This window comes from Chiloscyllium punctatum, chromosome X, assembly GCF_047496795.1.
Source record: "Chiloscyllium punctatum isolate Juve2018m chromosome X, sChiPun1.3, whole genome shotgun sequence".
NCBI lineage: Eukaryota > Metazoa > Chordata > Chondrichthyes > Orectolobiformes > Hemiscylliidae > Chiloscyllium > Chiloscyllium punctatum.
Window position 1 is genome coordinate 20,692,985 of NC_092791.1, and position 26,991 is coordinate 20,719,975.

Sequence of the window (26,991 nt, forward strand, 5' to 3'; positions counted from 1 at the left end):
TTTCCCCTCTCACCCTAAACCTATGCCCACTACTACTGGACTCCCCCCCCCCCCCCCCCCCCACCCCCCCACCCCCCCACCCCGGGGAAAAGGCCTTGTCTATTAACCCTATCCATGCCCCCTCATGATTTTATAAACTTCTATAAGGTCACCGCTCAGCCTCCAATGCTCCAGGAAAAATAGCACCAGCCTATTCAGCCTCCCGATAGTTCAAAACCTCCAACCCAGGCAACATCCTTGGAAATCATTCTGAACCCTTTCACGTTTCACAACATCCTGCCTATACAAGGGAGACCAGAATTGCACACAATATTCCAAAAGTGCCCTAACCAATGTCCTGTACAGCCGCAGCATGACCTCTCAACATCTGGCTTCGAGGCACTGACCAATAAAGGAAAGCATACTAAACTCCTTCTTCACTATCCTATCTACCTGCAACTCCACTTTCAAGGAGCTACGAACCTGCACTCCAAGGTCTTTTTGTTTAGCTACACTCCCCAGGACCTTACCATTAAGATGTACAAGTCCTGCCCTGATTTGCCTTTAAAAATGCAGCACCTCACATTTATCTAAATAAATTCCATCTGCCACTCCTGAGCCCATTGGCCCATTTGATCAAGATCCCACTGTACTCAGATAACCTTCTTCACTGTACACGACACCTCCAATTTTGGTGTCATCTGCAAACATACTAACTATACATCCTATATTCACATCCAAATCATTGATATAAATGACTAAAACAGTGGACCCAGCACTGACCCTTGTGGCACACCACTGGTAACAGGCCTCCAGCCTGGAAAGCAACCCACTATCACCACCCTTCTACCTTCAAGCCAATTCTGTATCCAAATGGCCAGTTCTCCCTGTATTCCATGAGATCTAACCTTGCTAACCAGTCTCCCATGGGGAACCTTGTCGAATGCCTTACTGAAGTCCATACAGATCACATCCACCACTCTGCCCTCAATCATCTTAGTTACTTCTTCAAAAAAAAAACTCAATCAAGGATGTTGCCTGGTATGGAAGAAGGTCTTACAAGGAAAGACTGTGGGAACTGAGGCTGTTTTCATTGGAGAGAAGGTTGCGAGGTGACTTAATTGAGACGTATATGATAATCAGTGGATTATAGATAAGGTGGACAGTGAGAGCCTTTTTCCTCAGATGGAAAAGGCTAAAACGAGGGGACATAGCTTTAAACTGAGGGGTGATTCATTTAGGATAGCTATCCGGGGTAGTTTCTTTACTCAGAATAGTAGGGGCATGGATCGGGCTGCCTGCAACAGTAGTAGACTCGCTGACATTAAGGGCATTTAAATGGGCATTGGACATACATATAGATAATAATGGAATGGCGTAGGTTAGATGGGCAAATTAATTTCACAGGTCGGTGCAACAACCAGGGCTTAAGGGCCTGTACTGTGCTGTAACGTTCTATGTTAGAGAGATATGATTTCCCACACAGAGTCATGTTGACTATCCCTAATCAGTCCTTACCTTTCCAAATACATGTACATCCTGTCCCTCAGGATTCCCTCCAACAACTTTCCCACCACCAAAGTCAGGCTCACCAGTCTATAGTTCCCTGACTTGCCCTTACCACCCTTCTTAAATAGTGGCACCACGTTTGCCAACCTCCTGTCTTCCAGTATCTCACCTGTGACTATCTCAGCAATCACTTCCTTAGCTTCCCACAGAGTTCTAGGGTATATCTGATCAAGTCCTGGGGATTGTGATGAAGCTGCTCATGTTTTCTTTTCCTCGGGGAGGGGAGGGGGGGGAAAAAAAAAAGAGAGAGCGCGAGAGAGAGAGCGCGAGAGAGAGAGCGCGAGAGAGCGCGAGAGAGCGCGAGAGAGCGCGAGAGAGCGCGAGAGAGCGCGAGAGAGCGCGAGAGAGCGCGAGAGAGCGCGAGAGAGCGCGAGAGAGCGCGAGAGAGCGCGAGAGAGCGCGAGAGAGCGCGAGAGAGCGCGAGAGAGCGCGAGAGAGCGCGAGAGAGCGCGAGAGAGCGCGAGAGAGCGCGAGAGAGCGCGAGAGAGCGCGAGAGAGCGCGAGAGAGCGCGAGAGAGCGCGAGAGAGAGCGAGAGAGAGCGAGAGAGAGCGAGAGAGAGCGAGAGAGAGCGAGAGAGAGCGAGAGAGAGCGAGAGAGAGCGAGAGAGAGCGAGAGAGAGCGAGAGAGAGCGAGAGAGAGCGAGAGATGAGGAGAGAAAAAGAGAGGAAAGAGTTGTAAAAGACAGAAATGCCAAAAATTCTAAAAGTTGAAAGGTTTTAGGGCCAGTTTGATTATAGCTAACAGATACTGTCTCAGGCAACAGACTTTCAGGATTGAAAAAAAAACACTTGTACAATGATAGGAGAGTAGCCAGTTCTCCCAGCTCAGCAGTTCCCTAGTTTGGTTTGGTTTTTAGCAGTAGTGTTGTAGAAGCTGCTGGACCAAATGAAGCAGGTCCATGCTGGATATCTCTGACTTATCTCCTGCAAGACCCTAGGTTTGATTTTACCTTTTGTGCCAAGGGGTGTTTATGGGAATTTTTGCAAGTATTGGGAACAGCATCATTAATTTCGGATAATCTGTTGGGTTTTCAGATAAATCATTTGGTATGGTGTTCTCTTTTGTTTGTGTTTCATTCGGTAATCTTGTAAATAAATGGCTTTGTTTAAAACAAAAAGTGGTTTGACCAGCTACATCCCTCCTGGAATATCCATGTTACACCTACTTAAAACAACTAGCAAGTTAGGGTCCAGGCTAATTTCTTGAAATGTTTTGAGGAGGGTCTTGCCTGGTCTATACAGGATTTATTAATCTTTGTGTTTTAAGACATCCAGCACCACCTCCTCTGTAATATGGAGGTTTTCAAGAGGTCATCTATTTTCCCCACGTTCTGTACCTTCCATGTCCTTCTCCATAGTAAACACGGATGCAAAATACTCATTTAGTATCTCCCCCTTCTCCTGTAATTATGACTCTGACTCTACAGATACACTTGCTAAAAGGGACAGACAATAAATACTGGCCAGATTCTGGATGAGAGTGGTGCTGGAAAAGCACAGCAGTTCGCTATATTCCTGATAAAGGGCTTTTGCCCAAAACGTCTATTTTCCCGCTCCTCGGGTGCTGCCTGAACTGCTGTGCTTTTTCAGCACCACTCTAATCCAGAATCTGGTTTCCAGCATCTACAGTCATTGTTTTTACCTCAAATACTGGCCAGCCAGCGATGCTCACACCCCATAGATGAATTTTAAAAAGTAGTCTGATTGCATTTCCTGCTCCTCCCATGGGCAACATTGTAAAAAGACATTGCCTGCAAATATATGTAGACAACATTTCAAATACCCCAGATCCAAACAGCTCAGCTCAGGGTCTAGCAACCGTGCTCCATTTGTGCCTATATTTCACATTCATTTATTAATTAATTTCATGGGCTGGAGGTGGAAATGGACACGTTAGATAAATCTTAAAATGGTAGCTAAAATAGTAAGTGGTAGATAAATCCAAAAGTTAGGTCACCAAAATCAGCTGCTATTTAGTGGCAATGGAAATTTAAAATTTTATACATTACAACAGTGAATACATTTCTCAAAAGTATTCAATTGGTAGTAGAGCACTCTGGGGCATTATACAAGTTCCAGTCTTCATTTTCTTTCACACAGCTAACAAAACTCAGCATTACAGAGTAAAAATGACAATTAGCTTGAAAAATTAAATCATGCTTTGAAGAACAGAAAGTTGAAATTTTCAATTGATGTCAATTCAGTGAATTTCAGCTGGGTTATAGTTGAGGAAGGGAAAATGACTCCAAATACATAGGAGCAATATCACCTATCAAAAACATGACGGAGGAAAGGAGGAGGGAGAGCACATGTATGAGAAAGCGAGGGCAAATGCAAAAAGGGACAGCTTCTGCTTAAACCAGCAATCTAGAAAACATTTAGATTCCTTTTCTCAAAAGGCGCCAGTTCATTCTGCTATTTCTGTCCTGCAGGCACCAGTGCACCACGGGGGAGAGAATCACCAATGGAGCTCAATCTCTCTTCAACCTGCATTTATACAGATCCACTCTCAACTAGCACATTCTGGATTATCTTCATTGTCCCTGCCTATAAACAATATCAATTGTACACCAATTCAACTAACATGGCAGAGGATTTATCCTGGTACTCCAGTAGCGTGTATTTCTGGTGTTTTGCTCAAGCAAAATTATCTTGTACCAGATTTCTGATGCGCAGATTTTAAGTGAGCACTTCCAGGCAATGTGATGTTGTGCTGTTTTAAACAAAACAAAGCAGTCTAGACTCGCTGTGCAAGGCTCTTTAGTTCTTGAAAAAAAGCATCAAATGATATAGCTGTTCACTTGAAAAAGTCCTTCAAAATTTAAAAATTAAAACACTGAAAACAAAATGAATCAGGGCACAAATTCTAAATTCTGAGCCACAAGTTCCCCATGCAATTAGTTTACTCAAAGACATCAAACTTAAGCTCAGAATAAAATTAACTAAGCCTAAAGGAAGCCTGTATTGAAACAAATGACTTGGGGGAAACACTTACCTTTGCTGGGATTTCATGGTGTCTGTGCTTAAGCGGAATATGTGCATCCCCCTTCTCAAACATCATTTTCAAGCTGTTCAGTGGGACATTAAACTTCTCAATTTTAGGAGAGTTTGTCAAATCTTGTGCTGTTCCATTCTCCACTTCGTTCCCCTCCTTAGAAAGCATTTTTTCCATCTTTAACTCAGCCTGGCCTTCACACTCTGTACCAGGATAAGGAAATCTGCTCAAGACCCCTGGGCTCCTGGGAGACTTGACTCTTGTGGTAGTCTCCAAATTCTGATCCGACTCACTCAGAGGCACAAAGCTAGAGTCTGCTTTTGGGCTGACAGCAGCAATCTGAGCCCGGGAATCTGCACGATTAATTCTGACAGGCGACTTTGGAGGCACTGGTTGTGCTGTGGAACTTTCTGGAATTTCCCACTTCTTTTTCAAGATGCTCAATGTCCCTTTCCTCAGGGTCGGGGGAAGATTTTCAGTGTTCTGCAAGAAGACAGAATTTGAAACCCATTACAGAGAAGGAATGGCCACAGCACAGATTGAAAGTTTTGTTGTTGCTTTGCAAACAGGAAACAGTGCGCGCATACACACACAAAACATACGTGTCACCAGTGCTGTGAGTTACTTAGGCAGCTGCAACCATTTAGTGTTACAACTTGTACAGGCATTTCTCCCCTCAGGGCATAGCAGAAAGCCAGGAAACCAAAGCAGGAAATGATAAAACAGTAGAGAAATTCCTTATAAGGAAAAAGGAAGAACAATGAAGGGAATTGTTAAGGATTTTACTTATCAAATTAAATGAGTACACAAAAAAGAGTTTTACGCTGCAATCCAAGACAACAAAAAAGAAATTCCAGGGCAATTCAGTAGTACTGGGATGACCCAGTTTCAAATTTCCAGCAAATTGAGGTTTCAAATTTGCCATTTTGACTTGAGGAGTGTCATGCCTATAATGCTCCCCCAACTTTATACTCATACTTTGAACTGTTCTTCAAATACTGAGCAACAAAGTGCAGCCAATGTATCCAGCAGCAGTTCACAAGATCTGCATATGCACAGAACAAAGTTGTCTCTGTTGCTGCTGGACAAGTTGCTGACTTTAGGTTTACGAATGCAGTCAACAGTGGGTTAACAACCCAAGCAGAAAGTTTTGCTCATTGACTAAATCTTTTAGCCAACACTGGAAACCCAGGTTCCTAACAATGGGAGGTTACCTTTTTAATAAAAAACACAAATGTTTTTATAGTGGATTTACCACGCGAGGAAGGAGCCACTTATTGCTCATCTGTAGCTACTTTGAGAAGTTAATGGTGGTCTGTATTTTTACATTAAAGAATCAAGCACAAAACAGTGTTAAACTGAGATCACATCAAGGTCAGACACAGCAGAGGCATTTGCCCCCCCCCCCCCTTCCCTGAAAGGTGAAGGACAAACTTGCATTTAAATAGCACCTTTTTACAAACACAGGATATTCCAAAGCATTTTACATTCTGTATTAGTGGTGCTGGAAGAGCACAGCAGTTCAGGCAGCATCCGAAGTGCAGTAAAATCGACGTTTTGGGCAAAAGCCCCTTTTACAAAGCATTTTACAGCCAATGCAAAATGAAGGTGTGACAAATACTGTAATGTAGGGAAATCAGCAGGCTAGTTGCACACAACAGTTCTACAAGCAGCACTGTGATTTTGTGTTTTTTTTAAAAAAAGCAATTAATGTTGGCCAAAAGGATAAATATTGTTCAGGACACTAGGGAGAACGTCCCAGCTTCCTTTGAAGTACAACTAAAGGACCTTTTGATATTCACAGTCTCAGTTTCACCATCAGTGCAAAAGACAGTACTGAATTAGGAATGCTAGCTTGGCTTACTGGCTCAGGACTCTGGAGCGGAATTTGAACCTGTACGCTCCTAACTTCAAGGCCATGTCTCTGATAATTATTTCTTTATCGTGCATGATCTATTCATTTAAGTGCGTGGGCTGGTAAATGGTTTTGTACAACCATGCAGTGAGAGAGTAACTTGTGCTCGACTTGTGAGAGAACATTAATTACTCAGTGGCTTAGATGGAACTTTGCTCAGAGGATGCAAAAATGAACAGTGGGAGTTTTCATGACAATCAACCATGAGCAGAGTAGAGATAGGGCATCCTATCTATCAAGAGCTAATGGGAAAATTTCCCCACCCCTAGCCAGTAGTGGTATGAACTATGGGAACTACCATCAATAATTTCCCCCCACCCAGCCCAGAGTAACAGAAGTAGCCAAAGAGGTCACAGGGCCCCTACATCGATAAATCATGAAGAATGTACTTTATCATTATCCTGTCTTTGTCTTTAAAAGTGAAGGCATATCACTGCAGCAAGGCTGGACAAAGCAGAATCACTACTAACGTTCTAAAAGGAATTCTAAAACTACTCACTACTTGAAGGTAATTTGGCAAGGGAGCAGGACTAAATCACACCATTCTTTCAAACAGTTTGCATAAGCACAATGGGCTGCACGGCCCTGCTAATTTCTGTGAAATGGTACAGTGGCTTAAATTTAAAATTGAGCATCCTTAATGGTAGAGTAACACTATCAAATGGTATAGAGTTACATCACATAAATACAGTTGGCAATTTCAGTCCTCAACATATTCACAACAGCCAATTTCAATCAAAGCAACCCATTGATCTCAGACTAGATTGGGGTTATCAGATGGGAATCTAGAGCGACAGCAGCCATTTAGTAACTCCTGCTGCAACATAAGCACAAAGGAGGAATCAAACTTCTTAATAAGGCCTTCCACAGTAAAAGTTGTTAATAATCTAGGCTGCTGAATCATAGACCACTTGCAATAGAGTACCAAAGGGTACAAGTTCTAGATTAGAGTGGTGCTGGAAAAGCACAGCCATTCAGGCAGCATGCGAGGAGCAGGAAAATCCACGTTTCGGGCTAAAGGGCTGATGAAGGGCTTTTGCCCAAAACGTCGATTTTCCTGCTCCTCGCATGCTGCCTGAACTGCTGTGCTTTTCCAGCACCACTCTAATCTAGAATCTGGTTTCCAATATCTGCAGTCATTGTTTTTACCAAAGGGTACAGCCAGTGTCCTTGAAACCATATTATCCCAACGAAGCTTAAGGGCAGGCACTGGGATCATTAAAAAGGGATGGGAAGAAAGAGGAAGGGAAGAAGGAGAATACTGTGGCAACATCAAGTAATTCAATTATTTTCGCTTTCTACAATGTCTCAAATATGGTGTGTGTGTGTGTGTGTGTGTGTGTGTGTGTGTGTGCACCCCCCCCAAGGCTTTTCCTTTAGCTTTTCGAATTTCATAGCCAATCCAAGCTGCACCAACAAACAGAGACTTGACAGCATTGCACAAGAGTTATCTGTAGCTGAATAGTTCAAACAACAAATTCAACCTGGCACAATCCCAGAAACATCCTGTAGATGTAAACTTTGGCAGTTAGTTATGCTTTATACTTAGTTACTCATTTCCTGTCATCATATCTTTCACAATGGACATATAGTGAGCACAGTGGCAACATAGCAGGCTTCAACCAGCAAAGCTTGCTAATTGAGCAACATTGGTCAAGTGAAAGAGTTAAGACTACTGACATAAGTAGTTAATCAGGGCCCTCTTGCAGCACAGTGGTGATGTCCCTACCCCTGGATCTGCAAGCCAGGGTTCAAGTCCCACCTGCTCCAGAGGTATGTGATAACATCTCTGAAAAGGTTGATTAGAAAATTAGATAAAATAGCAATAAAGTTAATGATATCATCAGTATGGTGGGTTATGATACCTCTGTGGAAGGGTTGGGCAATGGATCAGACACACTAATTTTTCCTGTTAACATCCCCCATTTCAATCCGCATAACAGAATCTAGATGGTAAATTGGGTGGGCATCATAACTGATTACAACTTTGCCCTCATTCACTTTCCAGCAGAGTTAAGATAAACATTGGGAATTTAGAAACTGAAAAAGAGAGGGGCAAACATTGATTCAGCACCAAAAGAAAGGCATAAGACCATACCTGGCAAATGCATGTTAATAACAGAAGTAGGTCATTAAGGCCCTTGAACTTGTTCTGCTAGTCAATTAGATTATGGTTAGCTTGTATCTTTATGCCCATCCACTTGTTTTGACTCCTTGGTGGGCCAATATCCATACATTTAGGGGAAAAAAAAAGGTTCAAAAGTAGATGCAAGAGTACAAAAATCCTTGTCAAAATACTAAACTTTACAAAAACAATTTAGGTTCTTTCGACTGGTTGATCTTGATGCTTTCCAATACTATATTTATGAACAATTCTAAGTTTACCTTTAGAGCATTGAACATTAGTAATAACTGTACCTGTATGCAATTCATCAACACCAGGTGCTTATGCTCCTTTCATTTTCCCACAGTTTGAAAGAGAGGGAAAAGGCCAGACAAAGCCTGGGGGAATTAAAAGGGATTACTGGATAAACTCAACTGGAGGTCCACCTCACAAATTTAACTCTTCAAAAACTAAGTGACCACCTAACCCTGTGAATGGTTACCCAAGGACATTTGGCATTTAATACAAGCCCTGGATAAAAAAAATCCTTACTTACCAGAAACAAAGATTCCGAAGTGTATGTATTTTATAGTGGCAAGGGCTCAGTGGGATAAAAGGGAAGTTTGTGCCAAGAAAGAGCATAACTGACCTCAACTGGGATCATCATGTTACAATTCTCAAACACAAAAGAATTAAGAACTTTTGTTGAAACTTAACCATGTAATTTCCCCAAGATAAAATAAAAGAAACAATAAGAAATTATTGTAAGATATTCTTATGGTCTAAACAGATACAAGACTATTAAATTTTCCATCTGCCAATTTCTTCTTCCTCTAAAATGCTGAAAAAAGTGGTGATCCTTCCTGTCTCCAGTCCCGCATTGTCTAAGCAGCACAACCAAACTGGACTCATCTTTATCAAGCAAACAAAAGCAAAAAGTCATACCAACAGGGGTCACTGGATAGCCAGTAGAAATACTGGTCAACTTTCTCTGGTCTATTTTAGTATGGTTGTTATCAATTGTCACACTTCTACTACCAATTAACTCAGCACTGCAACCAAATCTGGGACACAGCTGATTCAAATGCCTTAGCTACTACTGATCTAATTTAGTAACCTAATGTTTGGAAGTTAGAAATTAACTACTTAACCTCTGCCCTCCCAGTGTGGATATCATTTCAAAAATTCCAGGAAGAAAAATTCCAATCTTAACTAGGTTCTAAATTAACAATGGTATGGAGAAGCCAGTGTTGGACTGGGGTTCCAAATCACACAACACCAGATTACAGTCCAACAGGTTTATTTGGAAGCACTAGCTTTGTGTCCACCTGATGAAGGAGCAGCACTCTAAAAGCTAGTGCTTCCAAATAAACCTGTTGCACTATAACCTGGTGTTGTGATTTTTCACACAACTATAGTGTTCTTTGCAAAAAGTCAAAGATTTAGATCCTGCAGACTACTTCAACAAATTCAATCGTATCAACTAGTACAAATGAATCTTTGCAGGAGCTCTGTGCCAGTAGATTTATAAAAAGGAGGAAGTTATATACCAGTTCAACTCCTCTGTATTAGATGCTGGTGGCAAAATAGGTTTCCTCACTGATAGCCCATTTTGGCTTGGTTTTCTGTACTTGTGGATCAATTATATTTATTATGATTTAGGTGATTTTAGGGAAAATGATGGCCTTGATGATATTATCACCAGAGATCCTGGTAATGCTCTGGGGACTTGGGTACAAATCCGGCCATGGCAGATGGTATAAACTGAATTCAACTCCTCTCTGGAATTAGGATACCAATGAAACCATTGTCAGGAAAAACTCATCTGGTTCACTAATATTCTTGAGGGAAGGAAACTGCCATCCTTAGCTGGTCTGGCCTACATGTCACAAAATCCCTACAGTGTGCAAAAAGGCCATTTGGCCCATCGAGTCCACACTGATCAGCATCCCACCCAGATCCAGACCCCCAACCTATCCCTGCCACCCTACATTTCCAATGCACATCTCTGGACACTATGGGGCAATTTAGCATGGCTAATCCACCCAACCTGCACATCTTTGGACAGAAAGAAACCAAAGTACCCACAGAAACTGGGAGAACATACCAACTCCACACAGGCAGACAGTCACCAGAGGGTGAAATTGAACCCAGGTCCCTGGCACTGAGGTAGCAGTGCTAACCACTGAACCACTATGCCGCCCATAAAGTGCTCACCCACACTGCGATTCATCTAACATACTAACAGCATATGGTAGCAGTCAGATTCAAACCCATGCCTCTAGAGACTGGAGCCTAAATGCCACACCTTAGACTGCACGGCTACACTCAAGACACAAATTATTATCACAGGGCAGGATTCAATCCTGGTTCCCCAGAACATGATCTGGGTCTCTAGATTAACAATCCAGTGAAAATACCACTAGGCCATCACCTCATTTGACACTTAACTGCCCACTGGGCAATTATGAGTGGGTAACAAATGCTGGCTTGGATGGTGATACCTACATCCCGTGAATGAATTTTTTAAAATTAATTTTTTAAAAAAAAGGGATACTCTGCAGGCATTTCAATCCTTTGAGTTGTTGGGGAGGAACAACTTTGGAGATGCAGATGAGGTAGAGAATAAGAACCACAATAACTGCACAATGATGCCAAGGAACAAAAATGCAACACTCAGTTCCTGCTGGCATTTCACAGGAATAAGTGAAACATCTTCCAACAGGTGTACAAGCTTCATTCACTTTTTCACCTTGACTTCAGGTTTGTTAAGGAGAAAGTGAGGACTGCAGATGCTGGAGATCAGAGCTGAAAATGTGTTGCTGGAAAAGCGCAGGTCAGGCAGCATCCAAGGAACAGGAGAATCGACGTTTCGGGCATAAGCCCTTCTTCAGGAATCCTGAAGAAGGGCTTATGCCCGAAACGTCGATTCTCCTGTTCCTTGGATGCTGCCTGACCTGCTGCGCATTTCAGTTCAGGTTTGTTAACCAAGTTTTAAAAATTCAAGCCCATATCTCTGACCTTCTATAGTACAACCCAACTAACAAATACAGTGAATGAATATCTTGAGTCAATGCAAAGCTATTCTATTGACCAGTCAGTAGATGCTCGAGAAAATCAATTCAAAGAGATGTGTATATCAAGCACAAATCCTGCCAGAGCAGGTGGAAAGGTTATGAGAATGAGACTACTATGGTATAGTAATCAGAGAATAACCACTTACTGATCATGTACATTATAATTTCCGATTTGTGAGAGCATGTACAAGAGTGCAAAAAACCTCAAAATTCTAAAAGCATATGATTATTTTTAGCTAGCAAGTTTTCACTGAGTAATTCCAGCTCAATATACATTCTCTGCACATGCAAAGCAGAAATAAATCACAACCAATCTGAAAAGGTGCACCTACCCCTTTCTTTCGTTCACTGCTTGCTTCCTCTGCTGCTTTCTGATACCTGAGGGCAAAGAGACCGGGATTATTAGGCATCAAATCATGGAAGACTTTTAGCACAGAATGCTGAATGCATCATTAGACCATTCACTAATGAGATGGGATTTGATGCGTAAACTGTACAAATCTGACACAGACAGACATTGTTATTGAGCAAACAGACACACTACAATGCTTCAGAATCTCTTCCCTCATGTTTATTGACAACTATTTTCAATACAACTGAAAAAGAATGAAGATAGGAGTGCAAAGGCAGCACAAGAGTGTCGTGCAGAGAAAGGAGATGAACTCCAAAATCCTAGTCTAAGGCTTTCAATGCGGGATTTCTACAACAGGATTTTGGTTTGCCTGGACTTGAGTGGAGAAAATAAATTTGAGTTCCAGCTGCTAGTTACCAATATGGGTACAAATCTGAAACCAAGACAACAAGTAGAAACCAGTCCAAGTTTGGTCAATAATGTCAGGTTTCCTGACATTTGCTGTCCAATCCCCTCTCGACAAAAGAATTTGGCTGAGGAACCTGCCGTTTAAAATATGCATCCTCCAGCTCCCTCTTTGTCTAAAAGTTGGATTGGACGGAAGCGTGGAGTTCCAATAACAGTTCTAAAACAGTTTTTAGAAGCAAACAAAATCCCACTTCTCCCTCCGCACATAACTCAGATTGGCGACATCTGATTAATCACAAGGGACACCACCAGTAAGCTACTTGGTGAAAACTACATGCGGCACTAGCATGCCCGTGCACAAATCGAATCAGTATTCTACAGCTCAAAAACATTCCCAGAAGATGCAAACAAGGTTTAGAAGGCTAAACCTTTATAAAGTGCACTCAGTATTTTTTGCAATTCAACCCTAAAAAGTTTGAAATGTTATATCTTCAACAAATTACATGAATTTCTAAAATTAATAACAAAAAAAAAGGTGAAGCAGAAAAGTTTCATATATATGCATTCTTATGCTCAACTGGCTCCAAAACAATATGAACATCTGATCAAGCAGGAAACTACACACATGCTGGTCAGTAACCCAAGCTTGATCAGCTATCTCCCAAGTGAAGTCACCAGGAAGATCCCAAGTTTGTGCTTGCCTCTAACGAGAACTGGGGGAAAATATGGGGTAATTAATGATCAAGGTCCCACTACCTATCTAGATGTCTCATGGAGAAAAGAAAAATCTCACATTAGGCAAAATAGTCAGCCAACATATTTGATTAGTGGTAAACCATGAATGACAAACACTTAAGGTACTAAATGATCAATTGTTGTAAGGGAGGCAGAATCTTCAGGATTAAAAGGGGATGGGGAAAAACAAAACTGACAGAAAAGATTAAAAACAAGATGGGTTGGAATTGCCATGGCCAATGGTTTTAGAAACCAAAGTGTTGCAGAATCACAGAAGTGCTATGGTGCAAAAGGAGGCCATTTGGCCCATCATGCCTGCACAGGTTCTATTGTATAGTGCCAACCTCCTGCCTTTTCCCCATATCACTGCACACATGCCTCCAATGTTCACATCTAATCATTTATATAAATGACGAAAAGCAGTGGACACAGCACCGATCCTTGTGGAACACCACTGGTCACAGGCCTCTAGTCTGAAAGGCAACTCTCCAGGCCTGTGACCAGTGGAGTGCCACAAGGATCGGTGCTGTGTCCGCTACCTTTCATCATTTATATAAATGATTTGGGCGTGAGCATAGGAGATATAGTTAGGAAGTTTGCAGATGACACTAAAATTGGAGGTGTAGTGGACAGCGAAGAAGGTTACTGCAGAGTACAATGGGATCTTGATCAGATGGGCGAATGGGTTGAGGAGCAGCAGATGGAGTTTAATTTAGATAAATGTGAGGTGCTGCATTTTGGAAAGGAAAACCAGGGCAGGACTTGTACATTTAAGAGTAAAGTCCTGAGGAGTGTTGCTGAACAAAGACACCTTGGAGTGCAGGTTCATAGCTCCTTGAAAGTGGAGTCACAGGTAGACAGGTGAGTGAAGGTGGCATTTGGTATGTTTTCCTTTTACTGGTCAGAGCATCAAGTGTAGGAATTGGGAGGTCATGTTGTGGCTATACAGGACTTTTGGAATATTATGTGCAATGCTGGTCTTCCTTGTATGGGAAGGATGTTGCGAAACTTGAAAGGGCTCAGAAAAGGATGCTGCCAGGGTTGGAGGGTTTGAGCTATAGAGAGAGGCTGAGTAGGCTGGGGCTGTTTTCTCTGGAGCATTAGAGGCTGAGGGGTGACCTGAGAGGTTGAAAAAGCATGAGGGGCATGGATAGGATAAATAAACAAGGAGGTTTCCTTGTTTGGGCGGGGGGGGGGGGGGGGTTCAAACACTAGAGGGCATAGGTTTAGCGTGAGAGGGGAAAATTTTAAATGTCATCTCACTGAAGAATGCAGAGAATGGCTTACTTCCAATACCATCTCAAACGATGCATGTGGATGGCAACTTAGTGCAAAATTCGAGGTGCAGGCAAATAACCATGTGGACCAGAGTTGAGTTTTCAGCCATTTGCAATTTGGGAAAACAGCATCCTTCACTTTAAGCCTGTAGGCTCAGGTCTGTATTAACAAATACAGATTCCTAAGAGGGTCAAATGGCAAAACATCACATGGCACACAAGCAGAAAGGGACAGCCAACCTTCGTCGACCTAGAAAGCTACTTATCTTCCCTATTTAATGTACTTACTTAGAAAAACGTTCCCTCAGAGCCGCCGTTCCCCTTTTATTAACGATAGACAGCTCTTTGGCAGTAATCCGCAGGGACTGAGATGTCCATTGCCCTCTGGTGAATGGTGATCGCTCCATGTCCTCTATAGGTTTGCCTGCACATAAAAAAAAAAGAGAGTGTGTGTAATTTAGTAAATAACACTGATACTGTTGTTAACTCCAACTCCACCTCCAACTCAGAGTGATGTGGTTTGAATGTGTGTGCATGTATAGAGTTGGGGGTCGCCTGCCCTCACGCCAAAAGAACGCTCCACACTCCACGAAAAGATTTTGGATTTCGGATAAAGGATTGTGCACCTGTATTGCTACACAAACACAATGACAGTATTAAAGATTTTTTTAAAAACTCAACTGGTACATGCAAGGTGATTATACCTACAGCTTGGTTCTGTATAGTACAATATTCCAAGATACTTAATCAAACCAGTGAAACAGTGAGAGACAGATCCCTGTTAATCCAAATGGTTCAGCAAAACTCCAAGCATTTACCCAACAAACACAGCCCCCTACTTTTGATATGAAACTAACATTTTACTGGAATTCACTGAAGAACAAATGTACTTTTTAAGCTGTTTTAGACCATTGACGCATATAACCAAATTTCTTTAGCTTTCCACATTACTTTGGCTGTGTCTCTTTAAATTCCTTCAGTTTCTTTCTGATAGTATACTGCTGCTTTCACCCTTGATATGAAAAAAAATTTTTTTCACTTTCTCAAGGCAAAAGGGAAATGCACTTTTCCACGCTCAAACCAAATCCTCATTTCTAGTGTTATGATCCCACTAATGTTACTACTAGCAAAGTCAGATCATCCCAGACTGAAAATTTGGCTTTGATGCAAAAAAATGTTTTAAAACAGTGGTGGTCTTTCACTGAAGTACAAGCACACAATGCTGTGAATTTAGTTTCAACAATAAAACAGGAGTGTATTTTGTAATAAAAACAGAATAAACCAAACTATTTATACAAATTAAAAACTTTCACAACATAGTAAAATACAATCCCATAAATCCAAAAAGCACAGTATTCACAAAGAGAAATTCCCTTCCCAATCTCATCTACAGGGATTAATTTAATCATAGCTTCAATTTTCAAGAACCTGACAGCCTCTTCATTGAGCCTTCACACAACTGAGCTTACACTTTCTCAGCTTCAAATGCCCCTTCAGGAATTTAACCCCTTCACTTCTGCTGTGGAACTTTTAAACTAACCTTCTTATACAAAGGTAACCTCTTTCTTAATGGTCCTAAACTACTTCCCTTTCTTAGGGGTAACAGTTTTGCAGATCCAGCTTTAGCCAAGATCTCTGCAAAGGGAAACCAAAAAAGGGATTTCTTCAAGCTATTGGTGTTTCCGCTCCCCCAAGCCAAAAAAAAATTTCCAGATCCCTCTATCTGACCTGATGCACAGCTGTTTATCCTGTTCACTTGTAAAACTCAAAAGAAAGCAAAAATACACTCTTGGATTTTCAAGGTAATGGGTGTTATTGAGTCACATGTTATCTTTTTGGTGGCTTTTCTTTTTTTACCTCCCAAAGAAATCCCTTATCCTTGACAATATATTTGTCCTCACAGTTCATATGATTGCAAACATGAAATTTTTTTGAAATAAAAATTGCGACTTGTTTGGGTCAAATTACACGACAGCTGTGTTGGCGAGCTGATATTCAGCTCCTTTATACATGACAGTAGACTGAAAGCCAGTTTTTAACAGCGGTCTAAGTCTACTGTCAGGATAAAAAGGAGCCCAAATCCAGATTTGCTAAAATCTCCAGAAGTCAGTACAAATAATGGTTTCCTGGACACCAACTTAATTATATTTGGCACTAGGTAATAATGCTCATTTAATAAACCGTTGCAGGCATGATAGACTAAATGATCTTGTTCTGTGCCGTAACATTTCTGCAACTCCGTGAAGTGTCAGTGTGAAATCATATTTAGTGAAGAAATTTCAGGCAAGAATTGATTTCTTACCACCTGTAAAATAACATTGCAGTTATGTTCTAATCAACATGTTCAGAGATGTCATGGCACACATGGATCAGGTGGGACTTGAACCCAATATTGCATACTGATTTAATTTCATTCTAAATTTACAGTTCAGAGGCTGTTTGATGTTGAGTTTGCAGGCAAATGAGTGCTAGCGCGCGCGAGAGAGCGAGCGAGGGCGCGCGCGCGAGAGAGAGCGAGCGCGAGAGAGGGAGGGAGAGAAAATAGATGAGATTAGTTACTGATTTAAGTCAACAGCAACAGAATTTTTGAATCCTTTCTGGAAAAAACTCAACCCAATGATTGGTTTGACAGTCAGTGTGTTTCAGCAATGCAAGTGTTAATAACCTGTATAACAGCAATAGGAACCATTACCAAAAACATTCTTTAGTGTTGAGTACATCCATTTACTAGCATCATATCTGCAAATTTCAACATGCTGATCTCTGGTCGTCACGGATTAAGCAATCAATCCTTCAACTGGTTAAAGCAAGAAAGGATTCAATTGAAAAGACAAATCAATGTCTACAAATTACTGTTTAAACAAAAGCATGATATTTTCTTTTATCTGGAAGCAACTAAAAGGAGGTAGGAGGGAAATAAACGTTGTAATCTAGTAAAGCGATGATATATAAATGGCAGTGTTTCACTTTGTAAGCTACTTCTACAATCTTGAAGAGAAATCATGTTCTGACACAGACTACCTGAAGTAGTGTTCACACAGTTATGAGGATCCACCCAATATTTTAACAATGGTGTTTTGAAAGACTCAAGAAATTAACGTTTGATACTTCCTCTAAAGCCATTTATTAGATTTTCCTAAATGACTATGGAAAAATCCATACAGGCCCAGACAGAAAAAAAAAGGTTGCAGGGTATCGAGGATTGAAAACACTGACCAGTTCTGTTTGCAAGATTCACATTCTGAAGTGTTGCAAACATTCGGCGATAATCAAAACTAATCTCTTCAGTCAACTTTATCTCAAAAAAAATTGGTACTTTCCAATTAGTCAGCTCACCTGAAGTGCCTGAATGTTTGCTTTATTGGCAGTGCATACCTTTGGAGACGTTCTTACTGGACTAGTGTAAAAGTGTCAGCATTCATATGCAACAGTTGGGGAGTGCTGGCAGGCTATTTAACTTTGAAAAGGAGGTACAGCAGAGATGAGCCCAATATCAGCACAAATGCCTGTATAGCAGAGTCACTAAAAACTGAATGCAGAGCTAAAGTTTTCTCTCAAACAACCGTAACCAAATTGTAGTGCCTTTACTGATACCTCAAAAGAACAGATTGCTCTCGCTCTCTTTTCCCCCTCCCCCAACCACCGCAGTCCAACCCCCAACAATAACCACCATCTTTCCATCTAACAGACCAAATCAGGACTTTTCTGGACTAGGTAGCCATGCTCTAGGCCAATTGCTTCTAGCTATGCTGCAATCTTATCCTTTACGTGAAGTTTCCAAAAAAAAACATTTTGCTCCACTCCCAACAATAAACAAATAACATCCCGATGTGCTGTTCAGCTCAAATAGTTGTATGGTTAAGTAGATAAAGCATGACTTATGGAATGATATGCATTACCTTATTTGTATGGGAGAATTACAAACTTCCTTCCATAAATCGTTCTACTCCAGTATCATCAAGAGACAGTTTGCCCAATTTGATTTAAAAAATCATTGGCGAGGATACCGATCAGATCTGAAAGCCTATTTTCAACTCCAGGGTAATATTTCAAGATCACAAGTAATCAATTCAATGCCAGTCCACTGGGGACACTCATCATAGGAAGGAACAGGAAAAGGAACAGGCCAGTCGGCCTGTCAAGCCTGCTCTGCCATTCAATGAGATCAATACTTCAGTGTCTTTTACCCATCTGAATCCCATAACCCATATTAACAATCACAGACCTATCTCTACCTTAAACCCACTCAAAGAACGAATATCCACAGGCCTCCATGGTCAAGGAATCTCAAGGTTCACAACTCTCCAATTTAGCAAAATTTCTTATTACAGACAGATTGCTGAGCTCAGTGGAAGTGCGAGGCTTGGACTGTATTTGCTACAATGCAAAAAGTATAATAGGGGGAGATCCAAGATGGCGGCGACTCAGCAAGTCGGAGTCTATAGTGCTCCTCCCAAGACCTAGGCAAAGTGGGCCAACCTCCCCCACCACACTCACCAAATCAACTAAAAATAGTTTTTATTTAATATAATTAGTGGTTTAGTACTAACTTTATACAGTTCAGTCTCCTGTAAAAATGACTAGGGGGAAAAAGGAGCCCGCAGTTCTCAGCAGGCAGGAGCCCCTCCCCCACCTGCAGCAGAGGCGTCCACAGCCGCCCGGGGGACTTAACTACGGTGGCGAGCCTCGTGGAAATAATCTCTAAACTCGACACGAAGATCGATGCCTTTATTGAAGAGTCCCGAAATCAGTGGAATTCACTCTCGGCCACGCTACAAAAGCACGGCAGAGACATCAAGGAAATTGAATGCCGAGTCGGAGGGGCAGAACTAAAGGCCGCGACCTCCGAGGCCTTTGCAGAATCGGCCGTGGATTGGGTCCGGACTCTCGAGCAGCAAGTCCGGACCTTAGAGGACCACACTGACGACCTCGATTCTCGAGGTCATCGAAAAAATATTCGTTTGCTGGGCCTTCCCAAATGGGAAGAAGAAAGCCAGCTTACAAGGTTCCTTGAACAGTGGCTTCCGCAGTTATTGAATTTGAAGGCTGGATCAGGCCAGGTAAGGGTAGAATGGGCCTGCCGGGTCGCAATACGCGGGCCCAGCTCAAACCAGCGCCCCCTCCCAGTCCTGTTCTAGCTGCAGAGCTGGAAGGTGAGGCAGATGCTCTTGGAAGCCTCCAGAAATCTTGGGAAAGATCCACAAGCCATGACTCATAAAGGATCCAAGATTATGTTATTTCAGGACTTTTCCCTGGCTTTGGTTCGAAAGAGGAAGGTGTTTGATGAAGCAAAGAAGTGTTTAAGGGATTTAAACAAACAAACAAACATTCAATACTCCTTGCGCTACCCAGCTATACTACGCTTTAGCCATGAAGGGTCCATGTTTAACTTCGGATCACTGGAGAAGGCCAAGGAACTTTTGGACTCTCTTAGACAAATCATAAGAGTTCATTGATGTTATTTTGCCCTTTCCCCCCCCCCCCTTTTTTTCCTTTTCATTATCTGCTCTATCCTGCTGAAAGTGATGTTCCTACTGCTCAGTGTCCTCCCCTTCCTTCTCAGAGCCACTCTCCCTGCTCTTCAGCATCCCCTCTTCACCTGCCCCAGTTGGACAGAGCACAGCATGCGAGGATTATATAGTACACTCTACTGCCAAGCCTATACAAGCATCAGAACCTCATCTTCAGGAGGCCTACTGTCTGTTCCATAATGGCCCTGATCAAAGAATGGGCAGCATTGTTTCTACACTCTGCCTCAGTTGGGGCTTCCATAACAGGGTCATCCAGCCATGGATACAGCATGGTCTCCTGTTATGAACCAATCCTTCTCAAAACTATATCAGGAAGACAGCCTGGACTCCAACTTTTCTCTTCTTGTTTAAAAGGCGCTGCGCTCCAGATGAGATTTGATTGGCCAAACTACTAGGCCTGTTTTTACACCACAGTTAAAGTGTATGCAACAAAAAAAAAAGAAACTTCAAAATACTGAACACTATTTACTTGCTTACAACCTGTTCCAATTTAGCAGCACCCCATAAATACACACTTGGCATAGGCAAATTCAACAAAACAGATTCACTCATGCGCTGCTTTCACCAGTCCAGGAGAAAGAATTGACAGAATGAATTAGCAGCAGAGACAGAACTCAAGCTTTTTGCAGCAGAGACACCTATACCTAGTAGCTCAAGGATTTAGGGCATAATGGTAGCTTTCAGGGTACCTGGCACAGAATGCTACAATATGAGATCAAGGACCACAGATTCCTTCTACATTGATGGAATGGAACCCTTTTTCTGTTGATGAACTCTGCTGCTTTAAGACTTGGTGCTCTCAGTGTTGTGTACACAGTCTGTAGCTCCCTGTACCGGGGAAGCCTGCTTTGTTGGCAAAGCCTAATTAATGCCTGGGCTGCAGCACTGACCTGGCTCAAACCACATCGGCTTCAGCTGCATTTTATTTTTAAGCTGAAGACAGAGGTCCTCACACAGGTCCCCAGTGGATTCATGGAAACAGTCAGGTGCATAAATATTTAGTGCAGCTATCACCTTAAGATCAGGATAGGAGGACCACATCTCTCAGGTTGCAGGTCTCACTGCAGTTGGCACAGTTCTGTGACGTGTTCCAGGAGTCAGGTGAATTGGCCATACTGAATTGCCCATAGTGTTAGGTGCATTAGTCAGAGGTAAATATAGGGTGGGTTACTCTTCAGAGGGTCGGTGTGGACTGGTTGGGCCGAAAGGCCTGTTTCCATACTATAAAAAGGAATCTAATCTAATCTAAATATCTTCAGTCAGCAGTGAGACTTCATTTTGCACATCTGGAGGAAATGGCATTGAGGACTATGGATTCTGGGCCTCCTGTACCTCTTCCACATCCCAAGAGGACCGATAACTGACTTCATGTGGAGGCTGTTCTGCCCCACTTTAGATTGCTGCTAGCCTATGGCTTGCTGGCAGGTCTGTTCCTCTTTCATTTATCTGTGCCTGGATAGCACAATGACCACAGAGACAATGATCCCTACTGTGGCTGGATCCATTGGTCACAGTTCCAATTAAATGGTATGGGGAATACCCAAAACAGAACAAGTCTCTACTATTGAGAGTAGTCACCATTTGCATCACAAACAAAATTAACAGTCCTTCATACAATGGGACATGGAGGACTCTTGACACGAGAGCTGTTCAATTGCCTCCATGGGTTTTGGCATAGGAACTTTTATTCTGATGTATGCAGCAAAGGCAATGCTATGCAAATACACAGTCAGTCAGAGATTATAAATGCCAGACAAGACTTCCTATATTTAAACTCTAACTTTTTATCGACTTAAAGGCCAAGATTTCATGGGCTGCCTTGATTACTTGCTGCATCTGCGTGCTATCTTTATGCTTCATGCACAAAATCACCCAGCTGCTCTTTCTTTGGAGTGTCTCTATTTAAATAACAATATTCATTTGATTCTATCAAAGTACAGGTCTTCATGCTTTCCTACACGAAGCTCCATCTGACACGTTTTTGCTCGGTCATTTCAAACTCTATAACCTCTTGAAGGTTCCTTATGTTCTCAATATAACATGCCCTCCCACCTATTTTCCAAATTTGGATACATTACTCTGCCCCTTCTCCAAGTCATTAATATAGATAGTAAATATTGGGCCTAGGACTGATTATTGTGGCACTCAACTAGTAATGTATTTCCAACCTGAAAAAGACCCATTAATCCTGACTTTGTCTTCTGTATGTTAATCATTTCTCAATCCATGCTAATACATTGCCCCTATTACCATGAGCTCCAATCTTGTGAGTAATTATGTGGCATCTTTTACATGTCTTTTACGAATCCAAATACAGTACTTCTACTGGTTCCCCTTTATCAACAATGCTAGTTATATCCTCAAATAGCTCTGGCAAATTTGTCAAACACGAGTTCTCTTTCACAATACCATTTTGAGAGTTTGTGTTAAGCATTACTAAATTTGGCCCTATTTCTTTCTTCATCATGGTCTCTAGCATTTTCCAGATAATAGATGTTAGGCGAACTGGCCTGTAGGTTCCCGTTTTCTGTCTCCTTCAAATTCATGAACAGGGGTATCAGATGATAATAGCAGTTTTCCAATCGGCTATAACCCTCCTGGCATTGTGAGTTTTGAAGTATTTCACCCAATGCCTTCAGTATTTCTGTAGCAACCTCTTTTCAAACCCTGGAGTGCAGGCGATCAGGCGCTCGTGACCTGTTTGTCTTTTAATCCAATGACTTTGTCAAATGCTTTGTCTCAAGAGAAAGAATGTTGCAAGATGTTTTCTTCCTTTAGCATCTTCCTTCTGGTATCTGAGGTGTTACCATGTTCTCTACTGTGAATACCGATGCAAAGTATTGGCTTAACTTATCTGCCATTTCCCTGTTCCCCATTATCAATTCCACAGTTGCATCTTCCACTGGTTCCACTGTTGCTTTCGCTACTTTTTAAAAAATAAACCCATAGAAGCTCTTGCTATTTATTTTAATATTTTTTGCCAGTTTTCCCCTCTGTTACCTTTAAGTCATCCATTGCTGGTTTCCTTTCTTAAAAGAAAATTCTAATCTTCTGGCCTACCATGAGTTTTCTCTATTTCGTATGCCTTTGTTTTTAAATAGATACTCTCTCTGACTGCCATGGTCCATCCTTCTCATAGAACCACAATTCCATCGAGAAGAACAAGGAACGGCAGATTCAGGGGAACATCACCACCTCCAAGATCCCCTCCAAGCCAGTCACTATCCTGACTTGGACATATAGTTGTTTCTTCAGTGTCAGTGGGTAAAAATCCTGGAATTGCCTCCCTGTGGGTCTGCCTGCAGCATGTGGACTGCAGCAGTACAAGGCGGCAGCTCGTCACTACCTTCTCAAGGGCAGCTAGCAATAAAAGGTAGGTCAGCCAGCAATGCCCACATCCCACAAGTAAATGACAAGAAAATCCTTGCTTTTGACTGGTGTAAATTTTGCAAAGCATTGACCTTCCCCTTAGTCTTTTTTCCAAGACTGTGATTTTTTTTTAAAATCACTTTTCTCCATGACTCTCTGCCCTCATTTAAGTTGAGAACAGTGATTTGAGACTCAAGTTACTCTTCCCCAAATTGAATTTGAATCTCCATGCATTGATTCCTAATCCTTATTTAGAGCTGCTATTTATTGCCCAGCCAGATTTGTTCCTCAGTTTGCCTCCTATTCATGTGTCTATCAAGATCCGCCTTTAAACGTTGCTAATGTGCCTGCTTCTACCACCTCCACTGACCAGTACATTCCAGGCACCCACCACCCTCTGTGTGAAAACGTTTCCTCGCACTTCCCGTCTCAACTTTTTCCCCCTCACCTTGAACCTGTGCCTTCTTGTAGCTGACCTTTCAACCCTGGGGGAAAAAAATCCTCTGATTATCCACCCAACCTATAGACCAGGTAAACCTTCTTCTGCACCCAATCTAAGGCAATCACGTCCTTCTGATAATGTGGGGACCACAACTAGATGCAATATTCCAAATGTGGCCGAACTAACGTTTTATACAACCGTAACGTATCTTGCCAACTTCTATATTCTATGCCCTGGCTGCTGAAGGCAAGCATGCTGTATGCCTTCTTGACCACCTCATCTACTTGTGTTGCCACTTTTTCAGGGACCTGTATGTCCAGATTCCTTTTGTATGTCAGTGATCCTAAGGGTTCTGTCATTTTATTGTATAATTTGTAGCTGAATTTGATCTTCCAAAATGCACCCCCTCTCATTTGTCTGTCTCTCATTTCTCTCCCCAAATCTGTAATCTGCTTCCCTGTGTATCCTTTGATGATCTTTCTCCCTCTCTGAACTCTGCCAATTTTGGTGCAGTGCGCAGACCTACTATTCAGACCACTTGCGGTTTCCTCTGGATCATCATTTAGTTATTACAGACAGCAAAGGTCCCAGCACTGATCCCTGTGGAACACCACGGGTTACTGATGTCCATTCCGAAAAGCATCCTTCCATCGCTACGGTTTTCTATGACCAAGCCGGTTCTGTATCCGTCTAGCCAGCACACCCCAGGTCCCGTGAGACTTGTACCAGCCTGCCATGAGGTTAAAAACCTACCTTATCAAATGCCTTCCTTGCATTAAAGTTCATGAGGACAACATTCACTGCCCTTCCCTCCTCCATCATTCTCGTCACTTCAAAAAACTCAATCAAGTTGGTGAGACATAACCTTCCCTGTACAAACCCGTACTGTCGATTAGTAACCAGTCCGTTCACTTTCAAACGTGAATAAATCCGATCTCTCTGTATCATCCCCAACAGCTTCCCCACCACTGACGTCAGGCTCACTGGCCTGTAATTACCTGGCTTATTTTGGTTTCCCTTCTTAAAACAAAGGAACAACATTGGCCAATCTCAATCCTCTGGAACACTTTTGCCCGAAACGTCGATTTCGCTGCTCCTTGGATGCTGCCTGAACTGCTGTGCTCTTCCAGCACCACTAATCCAGAATCTGGTTTCCAGCATCTGCAGTCATTGTTTTTAACCTATACAATTACTGAAACCTTTCCCTCCAACCCCTACATCAACCAAGAAAGGCAGCATTGCATACAAAAGCATGTTGGAAAACACTGTTGCACAAGGTGAGATGACATCAGTTCTATGCCCTTGTCCAACTGTTGAGACCTTGGATTGTCTTTGAATTGGTTACTTGTGATTACATCTGCTTCACCGAGATGACTATAATCAATTTCTAATGACTAATAACATGGTCACGATTGCTTGTGGCTCGGATTTGTATTCCAGAGAGTTGGGCTGTGCATGCATTTCAAATGTAGGGTACTCTGGTTACATAGGTCATCAACTTCTACTGGTGAACCACCTGATTAATGTAATTTCCCACTGAAGGTCCTGACATCACTAACAAATAGAGCCCACATACTCAAAACAGAGAAGACGACGACACTTCCACCACCCACTATAGGCATGGCCACAGCCATTTTCCATTTCTATTGCATATTTGTAATGTATTTTAGAATGGAAAATAACTTTGGTCATGCTTGAGAGTGAGTCACAGGACCAGTCTGATGATCAATGCTCCCCCCACCTCACTACTCCAACCCTTCATGTTCCATTGCTCCTTGCACTCCCTGTTGACCACAACAATACTGAGCTTCTTTCATTGAGGTCTTCACCTCCCATGACGGATCACTGCTGCCAACAATGACAAGCTACCTGACTTTGTATCCACATTAAGAGACAATGTACAGCAGAAGAACTGCAAAGCTTTAAGCTCCGAATGAGACAGCAAAGCACAAAAAAGGCAAGGCATGGCAGAGATACTATGAGCCTTCACGTAAGTGCCAAGGGAATAAAGAAAATGAGCCCAGAGGTGAACCCTGGTTCAATCCTTTGGATGCTGCTTATCCCCACACACAAAATGGCCTGGCAGAAATATTATAACAAAAAGGTACCAGTGTGTTCCAAAGTGTAATAACAAATTGGAGAACTGTATTCTAAGTGAGTTGGAGACATATCATGATGTGGTGAGGCTGGTGAACGTCCAACCTCAGCAGATGAAGGTTCCAGACAGTCACTGCCCATGGAAATGTTGGGTACTGTGGACTAAAACGGAGGTGTTGGAGGAGCAAGCAATGAGCAGTAGTCTCCAGAAACATGCCCTCACTTTCATGTCAGGAATGGTCACATCCAGTTTCTCTTCATGTGGGAGAATAGCATTTTGTTTTAAATAGTCACTGGCCAGACCAACATTTTATTACCAATCCTTAATTGTCCAGAGGGCACTTTAGGCTGACACTCATTCAGTAGGATCATAGCTGATCTGAAATTCCTCACTTCCACTTCCCTGGGTTTTTTTTCCTGTGATATGTAGAAGAATTAAAGATTAATGTATCTGGAGTCATGTGTAGGCCAGTCAAGGTAAGGACAGCAGTTTCTTTCCCTAAAAGAGCATTAATGCACCAGCCTGGTTTTTCCAACAAAAGCCTGGTCAGAGGCAAGTTAAAGGAGCATCTAAAAAGCAGGAGAGCAAAGGTAGGAAAGTCACATAAGTTGGAAAGGAATTCCAGAGTTTAAAGGTCTTGACAGTTGAAGGTATCGCCACACAACAGTGCAACAATGGAAACCTGGAGATGGGCAAAAAAAAAACAGCAGAATCAGATGAGCTTGGACATCTCCAAGGACCAGGGGGAAGTTATAGAGATAGGGAAGGGTAAGGTCATGGAAAGATTTGTAAACAAGATCATCCCAGAAACAAACCACAGCCACCAGTACTTCATTAGATTTGTGCAGCTCAAAAAATATTTTTGTCAGAAAGTTGAAGTATGAAAACAAAGCTTGCACAGTATTCCATTACTGTACATTTAGTTGTTCAAGTTGCCAGATTACAAAGCCTTATAAAGTCCACCGTTATAAGAAAGAGTGAATAAGATGTTAAAAAAGTACACAAAAAAACCTAAGTTTTATTCCAGATCTGTGCAGAGTTTGAGGACCTTAACCATATAGCTACAATTAATTTCAGCATCCCTGAAGGTTGGAACAGGATACATCACATCAAAATCATGGAAAACAGTACATCAGGTAG

The 26,991-nt window shown here is 42.1% G+C and overlaps 2 protein-coding genes across 12 annotated transcripts in view; one reads left to right on the top strand and one right to left on the bottom strand.

The window, feature by feature from the left end:
• LOC140471277 (STE20/SPS1-related proline-alanine-rich protein kinase-like) overlaps positions 1-4,352 on the top strand; it is a 222,316-nt gene extending 217,964 nt beyond the window's left edge. For all 4 annotated transcript variants that reach the window (XM_072567255.1, XM_072567253.1, XM_072567254.1 and 1 more), the window contains exon 19: positions 3,981-4,352. In XM_072567255.1, the coding sequence (XP_072423356.1) occupies positions 3,981-4,231 (251 nt within the window). In that variant the 3' untranslated portion in view covers positions 4,232-4,352. The remainder of the gene's footprint in view (positions 1-3,980) is intronic.
• The window catches only part of LOC140471276 (LIM domain and actin-binding protein 1-like), a 139,701-nt gene that overhangs the window by 54,135 nt on the left and 58,575 nt on the right, over positions 1-26,991 (bottom strand). For all 8 annotated transcript variants that reach the window (XM_072567246.1, XM_072567252.1, XM_072567250.1 and 5 more), the window contains 3 exons: positions 14,700-14,835; positions 11,972-12,017; positions 4,544-5,026 (listed from right to left, as the gene is read on the bottom strand). In XM_072567246.1, the coding sequence (XP_072423347.1) occupies positions 4,544-5,026; positions 11,972-12,017; positions 14,700-14,818 (648 nt within the window). In that variant the 5' untranslated portion in view covers positions 14,819-14,835. The remainder of the gene's footprint in view (positions 1-4,543; positions 5,027-11,971; positions 12,018-14,699; positions 14,836-26,991) is intronic.